Raw genomic sequence first — 18,509 nt, forward strand, 5'->3', positions numbered from 1 at the left:
TAAGCTACTTCCTTAGTTTTACAATACTCTGGTCACTCTGACAAACATGACCTGGAGAACTTTCACACTTTATCTAAGGCTTCAAGATTTTTGTTGGATTGCTTCTGATTTATATAAGCACTTAATCTTAAATCTCTTTTTGATGACACATGAAATGGTTCTTTGGATAGATCACCATCATCAAGGTTGAAATCTACTACCACCAACTTCACACATCATTGTCGTCATAAAAACTTCAGATAGATCTTCAATGATATTTTTAACTTTGTACCTGCAAGCACATAGATCCATATTGGTTCCCATCCTTCGCATGCAATTAGAGACTATCTATCCCTAAATGCTCCCTACTCGCCCATTCATAGGTAACTTGGGAAAAGGCATTCATCGGTCAAAGAGAAGTTAGGGTCAGCAGGCTAATCCACGTCTCTCTAGGAAATATGATTTCAATGATCCACCACTAACTAAGTTGGTGGTTTTGTTCCCAAGGAAACCCTAACTCCATACCCAGGATCTCTATAAATATCTCATCCCAAGCACGGAATGAGACTGATCATAATACACATGGTACACCTTCTAAAGATGTAAAGGTTCTCACTTCATATGAGCTTACTCTCTCATCATTGTAAACACCTCCAAACAGGATCTATCACCACCGTGAGCTATCACTAACCCACCAGAAAACTACTAAGGCCTCTGGTCACTCCTACCAGCATAGAAGTGTCACACATTATGTGTTTTTTTTACTAGTATAATCATCAATATTTTGTGGGAATTCCTCTTTAGTAGGCACTTATTCAACCTCTTTCTCAAGAGAATTATCAAAACTATACAAATATTTATGGTAAGAAATATGAAAGAGCTTGTAAGTTTTTTTGAAAGAATGCTATGTTTTTCTCTCTCTTTAACTCTCAAATCATTTTTATCATTCTCTTTCTTTTGAAAAGTACTACTAGTATCAATTTTTCTTTCACTATTTTCTCCTTTTCTCTAAAAGATAACTTATATATTTTCCTTGCTACTTTCTTATACCTATTTTCATATAGATAATTTACATACTTCAGATCCAATACAAAATCTCGAATGTAGCCTTTTGGACTTGAGACGTCACACACAAGAAGAGGGTGAATTTTATGGTTTGAAAAAACGTGATTTTGAAAAACTGAGAGATAAAAATAGGGTTTAAAAAACATTTTAAAAATTGAGCGGCAGAAAAATAAAATGCCGAAAATAAATTATGGAAATAAAAGGATTTAAGGGAAAAGAGGAACACCTAGAATTATAGAGGTTTGGTCAAAAACAAAAGGACTTACTCCTCTCCCCAAGAATTGATCTTGAGAATTTCCAATAATACTTTTTGAGCTTTTACCAATAAAGACTCATGAACCCCTTTATACAAGAAAATGGTGATTGATCTTCAATCACAATATACAAGACGATGGATGTGTGTGTTTGCGTATTTTCTTCATAATAAGCTTAAGAGTGAAGGGGTCAATCTTCCTTTCAAAATGGTGGATTGAAGCGGATAGTTTTCTCTCAACATACATAGACCTTGGAGTGGTTAGTCTTCAAGTTATAAAACTTGTGAGCTAAATACCTTGAATTTACACGGACTAACCAAAAATCTGAGATATTTTAACACCATATTGATCTCCAACCTATGAAGCTTTTAATACTGGTCTGAGCTTTAACCTATCTTGGTTTTATTACCGGGCTGACCAAGAACCTAGAAGGTTTTATCACAGGCCGATATCCAACCTAAACTAGGACTAAAATACCAAATCTCAAATAAAAGCTTTTTACGGGTTTAGCTTTAACCCATATAAATCCCTAAATGGACAGTATTCAACAAAGGTATACACAAAAAGGTTCCCTTGGTGAATTTTACGATTCTACTCATTCCAGAATTACAAAACTAATCTCACTCACAAAAGAACATAAGCTATAAACATAGTGAGAGAAATTTAAAGAAATGTTTAGAGAGAGAGAGAGAGAGAGAGAGAGAGAGAGAGAGAAATGAAAGTGTCAAACACAATTTTGGATGCTTTGAAACTAGAAATGGAACCTCTATTTATAGGCTTCCAGTTAGCTCAAAAAGGAAATTTCATCTAACGCATTTTGTAACAATCTAATCGATTAACACATATTTCTAATCGATTAGAAGATAGAAATAATCGTTTGCAAGTATTCAAAAATAAAGTTTAAGATATCTAGTTGTTGCACATAATCAATGTGCCTTTAAGATATCTTGGGCCTTAAGTTTGCGCATTTCTAATCAATTAGACAAATCTTCTAATCGATTAGAGAAGTAAAAAAATTATCTTCTAGCTATTTTGACTGCTCCTAGTTCATCTGCCACAACTTCCAAATGTTTTTCAAAATATTTTCTTTTAGTAAAGTATTTTTTAAAATAGTTTTATGTGTGCTTTAGCCATATGCTTTTACAATAAAGTCCTTCTGTCTTACAATCGTTCACTCGTTACTAAAATAAGAGATCGTCATTACTAAGTTAAAAGATTATCACATTGCTTCAAGGCTTTGTCGGGTATTACTCTTTATGTTGACACATTATTTGAGTGGCTTGAGATGGGGATTTAGTTGCATTCTTTGTTTGTCGTCATCGAATCGTTAAGTTTATCAAACCCTAAAGTAGGTTTTGCATCTTTATCCATTTGATCGTTCATGCTTAACTTATCATTAGTTGTCATCACCAAAAATTGATATCCTTGTTAAAATTATATCACCTGCAAAACAAGGTTCCACATAATCCTCATATGACATATCTATTATATTATCTTCTTTAGAATTTTTCCCATATTTTCTATGTCTTTTCGTTGATACATGCCTCTTAGTCTCCCTCTCTGAATTTCTAAGTCTTCATTCTTTTTCTCTATCTCTTCTTTCATACCTCATTTCTTACTCATCATAACATCTAGCACCAAATATCATCATAACACCAAGAAGATAAATAAGGTAAGCAACAATAATAACAAAATAAAAAGACATTTTCACTCAACTAAGTGTTTACACTCTTGAATTTGTCACTCATGTTTTCACTCGATTTATGACTTCTTAAAATTTTACACTCTTGAATTTTTTTCCACTCAAAGTCTTCTTTCAAATTCTTAAAAATGAACCACAATCAACAATTCAAACACAGTGCAACAGATACACAAAAAATTTCAACAAGGGAGTTCAAATAGGAAGTATTATAAGACAAGACAATGAGAATTTTCAAAGACAAACAAGAAATTTAAGCATTGGAATACACACTAAAAAAGTTTATGAATGAGAAACTCAAGAAATGATGTAAATGACTAAGGGATTCAAGTATGTGAATAAAGGGGAAATGTATTAAATTCAAACTTGAAATTTATTATATAGACAAACAAAATGATGTATCAAATGAATAATTCTATAAATTTAAGTCTTTTTTTAGAATGACTTTTTTATAAGTGCTTTTGTGCAGTCATTTTTTGCAACACTTTTTTCAGATTGTTTTCTGCATATTTGAGTTCCCGTCATTTTTCTAATATAAATAGACTTTTGAATTTCCAGAATCATGTATTAAAGAAATAACATCAAAAATAAGTTTGCATGTGATATTGTGGATAAAAATGTTGCAAGTGAGGATAAAAACCCATAATTTTTCTGCGAAAATGGCAACTAAGACCACAAAATTTCAGTCAAAATGAACTAATTAATCACCAAATTAAAACTTTTCACACATACTATAACACTTATAATCAACTACAAACACAAAATTTCACAAAGATTTAGACCAAAGTGCACTAAATGGACATAAAAAATCAAATTTATCAAGAACACAAAACACTTGAAATAGAAATTAAAGACAAAGATTACCACTTGATGAAAAGTTCTGAATACCACATGATGTGGGAGAAGTTGCTTCCACATATAATGAATGATCTAACCAGGTGATTTCTTCCAATAAATTGACACATAAAAAAGGAAAATCATAAAATTTGGATGAGATATTACAACAATGCCCCATACCATAACCAAACACCTCACACATGAAAGATTCACTCTCAAAAACACTAAGACAAAAGTGAATATATATATATATATATATATATATATATATATATATATATATAGAGAGAGAGAGAGAGAGAGAGAGAGAGAGAGAGAGGTGAGAGAAAGATATTTAGAATACATTTTAGCTGTGTATGAAATACAAAATTAGCCCTCTATTTATAGGACAAAGTATGAGTCTAATATGGAAAAAATCCATGAGCCTTTTAAATCTCCTAATTGATTATACCATAAGGATAATCGATTATGTAGTACAAAAATGAAGTTTTTTAAGAGCTTCGTGATGAATTGATTAAGAGAGTCTCTAATCCATTAGCTAGGCACAAAAACATTTTTTTTTGTTATTTTAATAAAATAAGAGAGGTTTTTCGATCATTTGAAAGTGTGTGTGTGTGTGTGATTTTCCTTAGTAAATTCAAGACCTAATTTTATACCTTTACATACACAAATCACTCGACACAGACACAACGAGCTTTCACACTTCCTCTCTTTCAAAAATCTGAAGATTCTGGATCTCTTGCTAGATTTAACATATATTTAGCACTACATTTGAGACTTGACATATCATATCTGATGATGTTTGATAACCCTTCTTGATAGGTACTATCATTAGAATAATTTCTTGATTAGAGATATTCACTGACTCCACTGAACTCCACTTGACATTAGGTGTTATCCTCCAATATAGGCTTTGATATCTTGATTTCCAAGCACCACAACTTAATAATCACATAAAATGATTAATTTACCACAACTTTTTATGTAAATTTCACTTTAGAGTGGTGTCATCATTAAAACTAAATATATTGCTACATACAACATATTTGCAATCACATAAGTCCATAGCGGGTAGAAATGGAGATTTTTCAGTAAAAAAGATAAACACAAAATAAAGAGATATAACTTAGAGAGGTATAGTTTAGAGAGACAACACTCGCAAATTATCCTAGTTCGGCCTCAAACCACACACTGTACTCAATTCCCTAATAATGCCTCTTGAGATTTCTATTAACAGCTTGAGCTTTTATATAGGTTTAACCCAACAACCTTACACTAAGCTTTTTATAGGTTAAACTTGCAACCTTTAAGTATATTGCAGAAGCACATAAGGACTAAGCTCTTGAATAAACAAATTTAGCATAGTAATAGAGAAACACAACTATCAAATTAATTTTTATATTCTCTGCACTAAGGCAATTTCTAGTCAATAAAACTAGCAAGAGAAGTCGAATGAGTGAGATATGAGAGTAGATAGTTCTAAAAATGTGTGCCTTAGATGTGAGAAAATCACTCATTTATATAGGAAATTTTGGCTCAAGAAGGAAAGCTAATCGATTAGATTAAGCTAGAAAATAAAATATTAATGTGCTTCGTATCTTAATCAATTAAAGGGCTTCCTAATGGTTTAGAAACCAAACTCGCTCCTTAATCAATTAGATGAAAACTCTAATAATTAAACAATGCATTTAGTTTTCTTAATTGATCATAATTGTTTCTAAATCGATTAAGTATTTTCCAATATTGATTTTTAGAAGAAATGAATAAAAGATGAAGAGATTAATACGATTTTAGTGTGTGTGCGCATTGTCTTAGTACTTCAAGACTTATCATTAGTTAAATTCCATTCAATTGATCAAATACAAGATTAAAATACTAAACACGGGATAAAACACGTTTTCACATCTCCAATTCCTTTTATTTGATTGATTTAACTTTGTTTACCTCTTCATAGAGGAACTTGGATACTAATAAGGCATAATCAAAATGTATTCTATCTTTGGGATTGCTAGTTAATTTTCTGTTGTACATGATTCTCTCATTTATTGTAAATATTGATTAGCTATTATTAGGATATCAATGACATATGTAATTGAGAAATTATAGGAGTAATGTTAGCATCTCAGGTTGTATATATTGGGTACATGTTCAATGAAATAAACGGGTACCTTTCCATCACATTTTGTTATGGTATCAGAGCTTTCACGCCACCACTAAGTGTGAAAGAAGCAGAATATTCTCCATAACAGAGATATTGAAAAAAAAAACGAAACAAAAATCTAAGTTGATTTGGTAAAGAAAATCCATTCACCTTATGACCTGAATTCAAATGACAATCCAGGAAATTTGATCATTCGGGTTCAACCGAAAGGGGAGAACTATGATGAATGGTCTAGAGTCATACAAACTTCCCTTCGTGCGAGATGCAAATGGGGCTTCGTAGAAGGAACCATCCCATCACATTCTATTAAATACTTTGCTTTTAAATTATTTCTTGACTGATGATACTTGTGATTTTAACTTTTTCTTTTTCAATTATCATCATCAAAAATTTAGAAGATTTTAACTTGTACAACACATAGAACCACAATATACATTATAAAGTGTAACAAATCGTTCAAAATTACACCTTGTACTAAAATTTTAAATTTCATACCTTCTATATTGACTTGATTGTCACATTATTAATAGGTGTTTGAATTCAACCAATAAAATTTGACATCAAAAAATTCATATCAACACAACCACTTGAAAATTAAAATGGTTTCACATCACATTTTATTACTACCATCTAGATTTTTATTGAATTTGGATATCAAAATTAGATGTTAAAATACCGTTTTTCGTCATTAATACTTGAGTACGTATATAAAATTCAAACCAAAATAATACTAGTCGTCTAGTACAACAAGAATGTCCATTAAATTAACAAAACAATTTGCAGAGGAAACGTACAATTAAACACATTGTGCCATAAGGTACACCAACCCTACTTGACTTGTCAATTGCCCACAGAATTGGCTATCACATGCTATGGCCGTTCATTATTTTGGACGGACCTTTTGTCTGAGGTCGACCCTTCATGCTATCTCCTGATTCTCCACGTTCATGGGATAATTGTGCAGAAACAAATGTGGGTTTAATTACTCAATTTAGTTTCGATTTTTAATATATTTTACTGAATTAAAAATCATAGTTAATTTTTTCAATTTTTCGGTTAGATTCTTTAAATTGAAAATTTCTTCCTAGAAACCATAAATTTATAAACAATGTTCACACTCCTTAGTTGATTAATTTGCTTTTATTTACTTGTGCTTGTCCCATTGACAACTAAATAAAATTGCACAGCATAATACAATACTTTTATTTGAATAGATTAGTTCCCCCTCCTTCTTTTTAGATGGTAAATGAGCATGCATTGTTACTGCGTAACTAAGGCACTTTTAGTGAAAATAAAAACAGAGAGAATGAAAAATAAATATTGTTATTATTGAATGTGATTATTTAAAAATTGAATTATAAATGCATATATATATATATATATATATATATATATATATATATATATATATATAACTTCCAAGTCAAGTAATTAATTTGAATTTGAATTTGAGTTACACAACTTGGATTATATCTCAACATATCTTTTATAATCTAAGTTGTCGAACACGAACTTAGCCATAGTCGATCTAAACTATTCCTAATTTATTTCTCAAAGTTAAGAAATTGTCGATCTTCAGTCCTTTGATGAGAATGTCAGTCAACTGTGTTTCACTCGAGCAATGCATCACTTCAAGTTCACTCTGGTTTATCTTCTCCCTTAGAAAATGAAACATAGCCTCATTGTGCTTACTTCTCCTATGCAAAACTGTATTCTTTGAAAGATTAATGGCTGACTTATTGTCGATCTGCAACACCAAAGGTTTCTTCACTTCGATCTACATCTCTTCCAACACATATCTGATTCAGATTGCTTGACAAGCATCATAGGATCCCGTTATATATTCAGCCTCACGTGATGATAATGTCACCACAAGTTTCTTTCTCGAGCACCGTGAGATTGAGACACCAAATACTTGAAAGAAGTAATCAATTGTGCTTCTTCGATCTCCCTTGTCTTCACACCAATTAGCATCTGAATAACAATTATTTTTATCTTTTTTACTTTTAGAATCTCGTGGAAATAGAATTCCATTGTATGTCGGTCCTTTTAAGTATCTCAGGATTCCTCTTGTAGCCTTCATGTGTGACACCCTTGGTTCACTCATGTATCTACTCACTAATCTGACTGAGAAACCTATATCAGGTCAACTTTGCATACATATCTCAGAGATCCGACAATTTATTTGAACAAAGTGACATTGACTTTGTCTTCCTCTCCATGTTTCTCCAACTTCAAATTTGATCAACAGGTGAGGATGTAGGATTCGAGTCTTCCATCTTGAATCTCTTGAGTATCACTTTGACATAATTTTTTTGATGTAACATAATACCTTGCTTCGATATTTGAAATTACATGCCTAGGATGTACGACAACTTTCCCAGATCCGGCATTTAAAATTCCTTCATCATCAACTCTTTGGACTTTGACAAGTTCTCGAAGCTATTTCCAGTTACTAACAAGTCATTGACATATAACCAAATAATTGTTATATCTTGTACCACAACCTGAACTTAGACATCATACTCATATTTGAATTTTATGAATCTCAATTTGAAAAGTATGAGTCGGTCTTCTTGTTCCATTCCCTGGGTGCCTGCTTAAGGCCATAGATCGCTTTATGTAGCATGTATACTTTCCTTGCTTCCTCCTGAATCACAAACCCAGAAGGTTGTGTAACACATACCTCTTCATCTAGAGGACCATTCAAAATGTTGATTTCACATCTAAGTAAAATATCGACCAACCTTGCTTACATGCCAAGGCTACCACCAATCGAACAGTCCTCAATCTTACTACTGGTGCATATACTTTAGAGTAGTCAAGTCTTGCTCTCTGAATAAATCCTTGAGCTACTAATCTTTCATGTGTCTTATAATCTACCCATCAGGATTGTATTTTAGTTTCAACACCCATTTCACTTTGATAGCTTTTGTGTGTGTTGGCAATTCGACTAGCTCTCGTATATTATTTATTTCGATTGCTTGTAACTCTTCGACCATAGCTACCTTCTATTATTTACCTTTGAAGGCCTCGTTATAGTTGATTGGTTCAGCACCTGCAAGTAAAGCGAAATGAGCCAAATTTCTATCTGATGTGACTTCATCAGCACCTACCATTTCACAGTCTTGAAGCCATGCTGGGAGCACTCTAGTTCTTTGAGGTTTTTGACTTGTGTTAGCCACACCCTCTCGATTGTCTTCTTCGAATTTGACAGTGACTGGAACATTATCGACTAGAAAATCTTTGTGATCACTACTTTCTTCATCAACTTCATAGCCCATCAATAGCTTATCAGTCACATCACATAAATTCCAATCCTAGATAGAGTTCTCATCAATCACAATGTCTCAACCCATCATAATCTTACTATTCATTGGATTGAATAACATGTATGCTCCAGTGTTATGATATCCTACCAGAATCATAAGTTCACTTTTATCATCAAGATTCCTTCTTCTTACATCAGAAACGTACTTGTAGAAAATAGATCCAAACACCTTCAGATGACTCACTAATGGTCGTTTTCCATTCCATACTTCTTCAGGAACCTTGTTCTTTAACTTCTTGGTATGACACATGTTCAAAATATAAACAGTAGTGGTGACAGCTTCACCCCATAAAAATTTTGGAAAATTATTTTGCTTCAGCATGCATTTCACCATGTCCAATATGGTTTTGTTTCTTCTTTCTGCTATTCCATTATGTTGAGGCATGTAAGGAGCAGTTGTCTCATGATCAATACCATGTTCTACACAGAACTCTTAAAATATCTTGGATGTGTATTCGCCACCTCCATATGTTCGTAGAACTTTGATCTTCTTTTCACTCTCGTTTTTGACAAGCATCTTGAATCTCTTAAAGATATCAAATACTTCGTCCTTTCGCTTGATCACATATATCCAAAGCTTTCGACTATACTCATCGACAAATGAGACAAAATACATGTTTCCGCCAAAGGTATGATCTTAAACGGGCCACATATATCTGAATGTACTACTTTTAGTATGTAAGAGGACCTCATTGGCATAGTCGAAATGAAAGAATTTCTAGATTGCTTCCTGACTAAGCAACATTCACAGAGTTTGTCGGGCATCTCAAGACTTAGCGTACTAGATATCATATCTTGAGTAATCAGTTGATTTCGTGACCTAAAATTCAAGTGGTCAAACCTCAAATGCCACAACCAACTATTCTTGTGGTCGACAACTGTTTTAAGGCATTGTACCTCAGTCGAACTGATCATGTTCTTAAATGTCATGTTCTTCGATAGAGAAGATTTTAAGACCAAACTATTTTGGGTGTCGAACAGTTCCAAGGCTCCTCCTTTCATAACCACTGAGAAACCTTTTTCAACCAATTCTCCAACACTTAGAAGATTTCACTTCATTATAGGTACACAATACATCTTTGATCATAACTTTTGCTACATTGCTCCTTTGAATAACTATGTCGCTAGTAAGTTGTTTGACATTGCTCTTCTTTGACTCGTCGAAATCTGTCAACCACACTTTCTTACCAATCATGTAATTTGAGAAGCCTATGTCGAGGAACCAGATTTTGGAGTTGACATGGTCATCTACAACTGCATCCATAACCACCATATCTTGAGAATCATCTGAATCTTCGTGTGCAAGGTTTGCTCATTCCTTCTTTCCTTTCTTGTACCAATAATTCTTAGCCAAATGACCCCATTTTTCATAGTTATAGCATTGCAAATCATTTTTCTTTTCTTTGTCTTTTTTATAGGAGTTTCCTCACCCTCTTTTTGAGGATTCAAAAGCCCTATCATCGACCTTATGCTTTTGAGGGGTTCAACCAAGACTTCTTGCTCTGAGTCTTGTCTCCTTTGCCCTTGAACTTGTTGGAACCACTATTTTTCTTCCAAGTTTGAGTCTGTAGATCTTGTATTGAATCTTAAACACATTTCCTTTCATAATCCTCAACTTATGTACCTCAAACAAACCAACCAAATCTTCCAATTTCAACAATTTCAAGATTACTGGATTCTTGAATAGCAACGATAACGTGATCAAAGTGAGAGGTCAATGTATGCATTACCTTCTCAATTATCATCTTATTAGTTAGGGTTCACCACAACCTTGCATGAGATGAATAAGCTTTTGCACCTTCGAGACATAGCCTGCAATCTTTTCTTCTTCTCCCATTTGTAGTAATTCATATTGCATTCGCAACGCTTGTAATTTGACGACTTTAACCTTCTCACCTCCTTCGTAATACTTGACAAGAATATCCCATGGCTCCTTCGTCGATTCAGCATGAGAAATCCGATCAAATTTCGTCGCGTCTACCGCTGATTGAATATAAAATGCAGCCTTGCAGTCTTTCTTTTTGGCCTCCTTGTTCGTGACTCTATGGGCATCAGTTATGTTCTCAGCAAGCTCAGAGACGCCATTAGTAACCACTTATAGGGTTTCAGGAAAGTCAAACAAAGATTGCATTTGTTTTCTCCATTGGATCAAATTCTTACCATCAAGAATTAGAAGAGAATTCGGAATGTCATTGTTAACATATTCATATTTGCAGTAAACATGATTAACAATCCACGATCCCGGAAACACAATCACTGACCATGTGATTCTTGAAAATACGATCAAGAAATTAACCGGAGCTCTAGATACCACTTTGTTATTGAGTGAAACACTTTTAGTGAGGAGAGAAGAGAGAGAGAGAGAGAGAGAGAGAGAGAGAGAGAGAGAGAGAATGAAGAATAAGGATTGTCATTTTTGAATATAATTATTTGAAAATTGAATTACAAATGCATATATTCGAAGCAAAGTAACTAATTTGAGATTGTACTTAAGTTACACAACTTAGATTATATTTAAACATGCATGTCCCTTAAAAACTCGTGTAAAGTGAGACACAATGGACATAATTAAAAACACGGCCTTAAAATTTTGTATGCTCTATAAAAAAAACAGGACATAGCAGGGCATATATATAGATCTCACATCTTTAAAAATTAAAAACTACCAAGATACTCGTGCGTCCGCACGGGTAAATTTATTTAATACGGTATAAAATATATTTAGATATACGTTTAAATTTGAAATGAAAAAAAATGGAGAAAAAAATTTCACATTTGAAAATAAAGAATTCATCTCACAATTAAAGATAATTATGGATTAAAATAAAATAGATATTGTCCTGATAGTGTCTTGTGAAATGAAAAGTTATTGGTGTGCACCATTATTGATTGATATCCAATTTGATATAATATAAAATATTTTTAGATACACATGTCAATTTATAATGTGTTACTTAATTATAAAATGAACAATGATCATATAAACAAACTCAATTCGTGAGATGGAGGAAGAAAAAAAAATCATTTGAAAATAAAAAATTTGTCTCTCAAATAAAGATAATTGTTGATTAAAATAAAATAGATATTGCTGATAGTGACACGTAAAATGAAAAGTTAATTGTGTGCACTATTATCGAATGTTATCAAATTTAATACAATATAAAATATATTTAGATACACATGTGAGATTAAAATGAGTTACTTATGTATAAAACGAATTATGAATATTTTTTTATATAATAATTATAAAATAATTATATTTTTATTTTAGATAAATTTCTTATTTTAAAAATTTGATATTTTTTCCAAGTTCTTCATTAAATTAAAGAGGTTCAAAATGTGGTTTCAATTTTTTAAATATTTATTAATTACAAATATGTCATTTGTTAATACACTTTTTAAAAATAAAAAAAAACAAAAAATTTGATAATAATTCATTTTAATAAATAAATAATTGATTGTTAATTGTAAAATTTGATTAACTTCTGCCTGCAAAAATCCGCAACACATAACATGGTATAAATTTAAAATTTTGATTCGCCTCTAAAAAAAAATAATATACTCAAAACGGGCATGTCCTCTTGACCTGACTCGTTTATTCCCCCTCATTCCTACTACTGTTCACATCTTTTGCATCTTTGAAACGTTATTGTCAATGCCCCACACCAACTCTTAAAGCAAATCGCTTAGCTCACTAAACTTGTGTTTGTGGCAGTAGCAAAGTCCCTCTCCAACGAGCCTATATCTATCTATCTTCATGGTAAGGTGGGTCCCAATCAACGGACAAAAATCTTGACGTTATGTGTTTAACGTGTATGTTGCAACTAACAATTCTATTACACTTCTTTCTGGTCCATCAACACCACAAATAATCAACTTAGAATAAGAAACCCATAAGCAAATAACTATGACTTAGAAAATAAATAAAATACTTTATATACATAAATTGTAAATAGAGCATTCCATTTATAACAAGAGACTATATCATAACATGAAAAGTAAGACATTGGTGAAAAGCATATATTTTTGATAAAAAGTGGACAACTAAGACCAAAAGGAGAATCCACACTTTCATATCATATCAAAACAAACACTTTTAGTTAGGTTCAAAATATAATACTCCATCCAATAAAAACCAAACCAAAATTGAAAAATAAAAAATAAAAAAATCAAACCCATTTCACATTTCACTTTTTCAATACTACATGAATTTAAAGATTCAATTCAAGTAACCAAGTATATAGGCATAGCCGAGGTAGACATCCTCTGTTGCTGCAGCTGTTGCTGTTCCATTGTAAGCTCTCTTAAACTCAAGTAAGGTATATCCACCGCACCAATCGCCGCCGGCATCAAGCTCCCGGCGAGTGGACCGGAGGAAGGCCTACTACAACTCCTGTATGGTGTAGTCGATCCACTTCTACTCTCTGTTAAGTAAACAGGCCCGGAAATAGTGGCCCGGAAGGCCTTAGCCCGGGCTTGATGAATGTCACTGTTTTCGCCGTCGTCGTAACGATCATCACGGTGGTGGTGGTGGTGGTGGGTCCATTTCCATTTGAAGAAGAAAAGAGCGTTTTTCCACCACCGTTTCTTCTTTGACTTGTGATTCTTGTTTCTCGATTCTTCTTTTGAAATGGGTTTTTGTAGCTTGAAGTGTATTGAGTCTATGGATCTTGAAGATTCTCGTTTGTGCTTCATGGCTTCTTCTAATACCTGTTATAGAAAGAAGAATAAAATGAAGTTTTTTTTTTTTGCTTAAGATTGAAATAAGAGATGGAGAGAAAAAGGTACCTGAAAATAGTTGATTTGAGGGTCGAAACCATAGTCACTGAAGTGTTGAGGGTCTGATAAGGGAAAAACTGGGGACTTGTTGGACATTTTGGTGATATGTGTTTGATGAAAATTTTCAGATTTTGTTGTTTTATTTTCTGGTTATGGTAGTTGGTACTAGAGCTTGCTTGGTAGTTGCTGAGGAGAAAGAGGTTGAATGGAGAGATGGATGATGAGAGAGTGAGGGGGGAATGTGTATTTTGTGTTTGGGGGCTCGACTAGAGTTGGTAAAATGGGAGAGAGGTAAATGCGATTCACATATGTTGGTGTGTTGCATTTATTAGGCTTCGTTCCACGAAAATGTAGGCAAGTAGTGATAGATCCACTTCATGGAAAGAAAAATTTGGGTCAATTTCCAAGGGTAAACTCACATGGATATCATAATTATAAACTCCTTTGTTAGAGTACTTTTCTCTCGAGTAATAACTTCGCCCGTCTTTTATGTGAGAGAAATTAATCTTTTATTAATTTATCAATAATCTATCCGTCAATTTTTAATCAAAACACACCATTATTTTCATTAAAGGACTCTTACTCTCTCTTAGATATTTTTGACTTGAATTGAGCGGTTTTGATGTTAAAAGTAATATGAATCACGAGAGAAAAAAATACGCAGTTCGATTTGGTTCGATTGACTTTTAAAAATAAAATTTAACCGAACTAAATCAAACTAATGCGTTCTGAGTTTGTTCAGTTTTTATAACATTTTTATTAAACCACAATGGCGGATCCAAGATCCCGATTCAGGGTGCAAAATATTTAATACTAATAAATCATTATAATTATATCTATAAAAGTAACATATTTAAAATAACATTGTACTCAAATTATAATTCAAATTATAATGTATTAGAAAAATTACATGGATATTCTATAATTGTCTTTTACGAGATTTCATATTTTGAAATCGTCGAATAATCGGTTCATTATCAATGTCCTTCAACACATCACTTTCAATATAAGTCACCAGACAATCATTCATCCATTTGTCCCCATTCGATTACGTAATCTAGTTTTCACAATCTTCATAGCAGAAAAGGATCGTTCGACGGTTGCTGTAGCAACAAGCAAAATCATTGCCAACTTCAAAAGTTGATAAACCAATGGATAAACAACATGCCTTCTAGTTTCAACCAACTTTTTGGAAAGATCACTGATTCCTTTCAAAGATGCAAATTCAATACTGTTGCACATATCAATGATAAAGTCTCAAGTTGATTATCAAGCAACATCAAACTAGTTTGAGAAAACTCTCATGGATAAAACTTTGCAAATTTAACTAGTTTTGCCTTGCTAAAAGAAGAGAACAAATTTGTTGGAGTCAAACAAGCCATGCAAATGAGCAACCGGCTATTTGTCTCATTAAAACGATTGCTAAGTTCTTGAAGTTGCATGTCCACGACAGTATAAAATAATTCAATGCGATAATGTTTCTCTATTGCGATAGACTCGACATTACTTCCACGCCTTGATCTTCCTGAAAAGTATATATCATCGATGTTTGGGATGTGAATGTCATGCATATTGCAAAATAGATTTACCTCATCCACTAAAGATTTTCATCCATTATCTCTTAAAGCTTGTAACCGCTGCTTTGTGATGTTTTAACCAATTTCATAGCATTGATGATATCTTGATCTTTACTTTGCAGTGCCTGTGACAATTCATTTGAAATACCCAAGATATTTTTCATTAAATGCAGTGTTAGTGCAAAATCAAAAGTATGAGACCATTTGCTTCAGCCTTTTGTTCTCTTAATAATGTTGAATCTTTTTTCAAAATGTCAAGAACATTCATTTCAGAATCATACATCAATATCAAACTGGTTAAAGTAGCAAAATGAGAACTCCATCGAGTATCGACGGCTCATTTGAGAACTCCATTACAGAAACAAATACCTCTACCTTGACACTTTCAAAATATTCTCATACATTATTCACATCACTTTTTTTTCAATCTTTGTATTTATCAACTATTAATAATTTATGATAATATATATTTTGATAATATTCTGTTTTAATTCATAACATTATCATTTTTTTAATAATAATCGTTATCATGTTGAAGAGAAAATAACACCACTTCATGTAAAATAATAAACTCTCTCTCTTCTCAAAATATGAGTCACTTTCACATGAGATAATTAAACAAAACTTATATAATAAAAATAAAAATACAACTTATATACGAGGCTTTGAGAGTTAATTATTAAAAAAAACAAAGGTATGTCTAAGTGTAATTGTAACTTTTATGTCATCCTAACTTTCTCTTTCTCATACGTATTATAATCTTAGTGAAATAAATTAAGAGGATAATTTCAGGTTTCGAGAGTGTTGGGTCTGAGGTGAAAAAAAAATTTAGGATGGTCAAATATAAAATTATAGGGATATTGGTGCAAATTTTAAAATTTCAAGATGTGTAGGTGCACACCCTTATCCTACGATTGATCCGTCCATGTTAAACCATACATACGCATAAAGACAATGACATAACTTTGTTTTTAATAATTCATATAATATCAAATAAAATAAAACTCATCATATTTGAACAAAAAATTTCCTTTAAATATACAAAAAATTATATTAGACAAAAATGAAATAAAAATATAAAATATAACATAAAAAATATCAAAAATATTATAATTAAATAGTAAAAATAGAAAATGAGAGATTAAAGAAGATGAAAAAGTAATAATAGAATAAATATGAGGTTAGAGAAGAAATGTATGATAAAAACGTAATTGAAAGAGAGAACAACAGCATAAAAATGAAAAGATGAAAAAGAAAGAATATAAAATAGAAGAGATTAGAGTAAAAGAAGTGAGATATAGAAGACAAAGAGATATGAAGAATGTGTGATACTACTATGAAGAATTTGAGAAGGTTAAAATTGATACCCTAAATGTGAGTAAGAGAAAATTGTTTGTAATCGTTAAACTAAGACATAATAGATTTGAGTTTTGAGTTGGATGTGGGATAAGTGAAGTTTAGGTTGTAACATAATACAATTTAGATTGGTTTGGTTTAATTTGGTTTGCAAAATACAAACCGCAAATCGAAACAAACCGTGCAACTTTGTTAAAAAATAGTCCAAACATATCAAAATCAAACGCGATTTTTTATGATTTTAATTTGATTTTATTTGATTTACGGTTTTGTATTAGCTCTATTCGGTCGAACACCCATACTATCTCCCATTAATCCTAAAATATCATTTTTTGAATAATAAAAAATCATTTTAAGGTACACTTTCCTAATTGAATTGGCAAAACCTCATATTTTATTTTTTTCAAAAAATTTCTATGAAAATTTAGTCTTATGGAATTTTCTGCAAAAGATTATTTTCTAGAGAAGATATCGATTTTAACAAAATTATATTTTGTCAAACTATACTGGTTCTAATTTTAAAAGAATGTTTTACTAAAATAACCCAGATTTTGAAAAAAAAAATCAAAATAATCCTAATTTCAAAAAAACTCTCAATCTACCCCACTTTTAGGATGAGGCACCAATCCAATTGACGCTTCCTCTTAAACTTAAAGAGGAGACGCCAATTGAATTGGCTAGGGCACATGGTGCTGCCAATTCAATTGGCACCCATGTGTATAGGTTAAAGGGAGACGCCAATTGGATTGACATCTCAGTGTGTTTTGTAATTTTTTTAAAAAAAATAGTCTATATGATACATAGTTTCAAAATCAGACTAATTCATATTAATATAAATTCTCGTTTACAGAAAAAAGACTAATGTTCTTGACCGAGATCACCTAACCGACCTCCGGTCTCATATCCCCTAACTACCCGAACTCGTGGCCCTAACCCACATTTGTGATTCACCACAGATATTTAAGCATCTAAGGGCCCAAGAACATCACTACTAACTGCAGGAGATTTCCTGTTGAGATAGTCAGACAAATCAGCGTAGTCTTGTGTATGCATCAAAGGTGTACCACCATAGCTGAGTTCATGACCCATGCCAGAGTAGTTGGGTTGTGTTTGACTTGTTGGTGGGCGACCAGGACGATTGAAGGGAGACATTAATGTGAATGATGCGTCAAGAAAAGGTTGGAAAAATTGTTGTGGTGTTTGGTAGAGATAGGGTTGTTGAAGGTTTCAATTTTGAGATGTTTGGGCTTCTTGGCTATGGTAGGAGGATGAGAGGTTGGTGTTAAATGATCGTTGAGTGTTTTGGCTAAGGCGGCTTTGGTAGGGTGATGTGTTCGGTGCAAAGCGATGTTGGGTCTCTGGTTGATGATCTAGTTGTTGGTGGTGGTACGGGGTATGCTCTTGGTATTGTGGTTGGGTGTATGACATGTTAGGGTTGTATGTTTGTGTGTTTGTGGAACGGAAAGTTTGA

The 18,509-nt window shown here is 32.4% G+C and overlaps 1 protein-coding gene across 1 annotated transcript; it reads right to left on the bottom strand.

Moving 5' to 3' along the window:
- Positions 1-13,371: 13,371 nt before the first annotated feature.
- LOC127073241 (uncharacterized) lies at positions 13,372-14,505 on the bottom strand. Its single transcript, XM_051014382.1, has 2 exons — positions 14,115-14,505; positions 13,372-14,036 (listed from the first exon to the last, which is right to left on the bottom strand). The coding sequence occupies exons 1-2, from the start codon at positions 14,199-14,201 to the stop codon at positions 13,551-13,553; spliced, it is 573 nt and encodes a 190-aa protein (XP_050870339.1). The 5' UTR covers positions 14,202-14,505; the 3' UTR covers positions 13,372-13,550.
- Positions 14,506-18,509: the final 4,004 nt, after the last annotated feature.

This window comes from Lathyrus oleraceus, chromosome 1 (genome assembly GCF_024323335.1).
Source record: "Lathyrus oleraceus cultivar Zhongwan6 chromosome 1, CAAS_Psat_ZW6_1.0, whole genome shotgun sequence".
Taxonomy (NCBI): Eukaryota; Viridiplantae; Streptophyta; class Magnoliopsida; order Fabales; family Fabaceae; genus Lathyrus; species Lathyrus oleraceus.

Bases quoted from the DNA above. Each gene is read 5' to 3' on its own strand.
- LOC127073241 (XM_051014382.1), bottom strand. From the start codon at position 14,201: ATGTCCAACAAGTCCCCAGTTTTTCCCTTATCAGACCCTCAACACTTC. The intron at 14,037-14,114 runs GTACCTTTTTCT...TTTCTATAACAG, and splicing joins CTCAAATCAACTATTTTCAG to GTATTAGAAGAAGCCATGAA.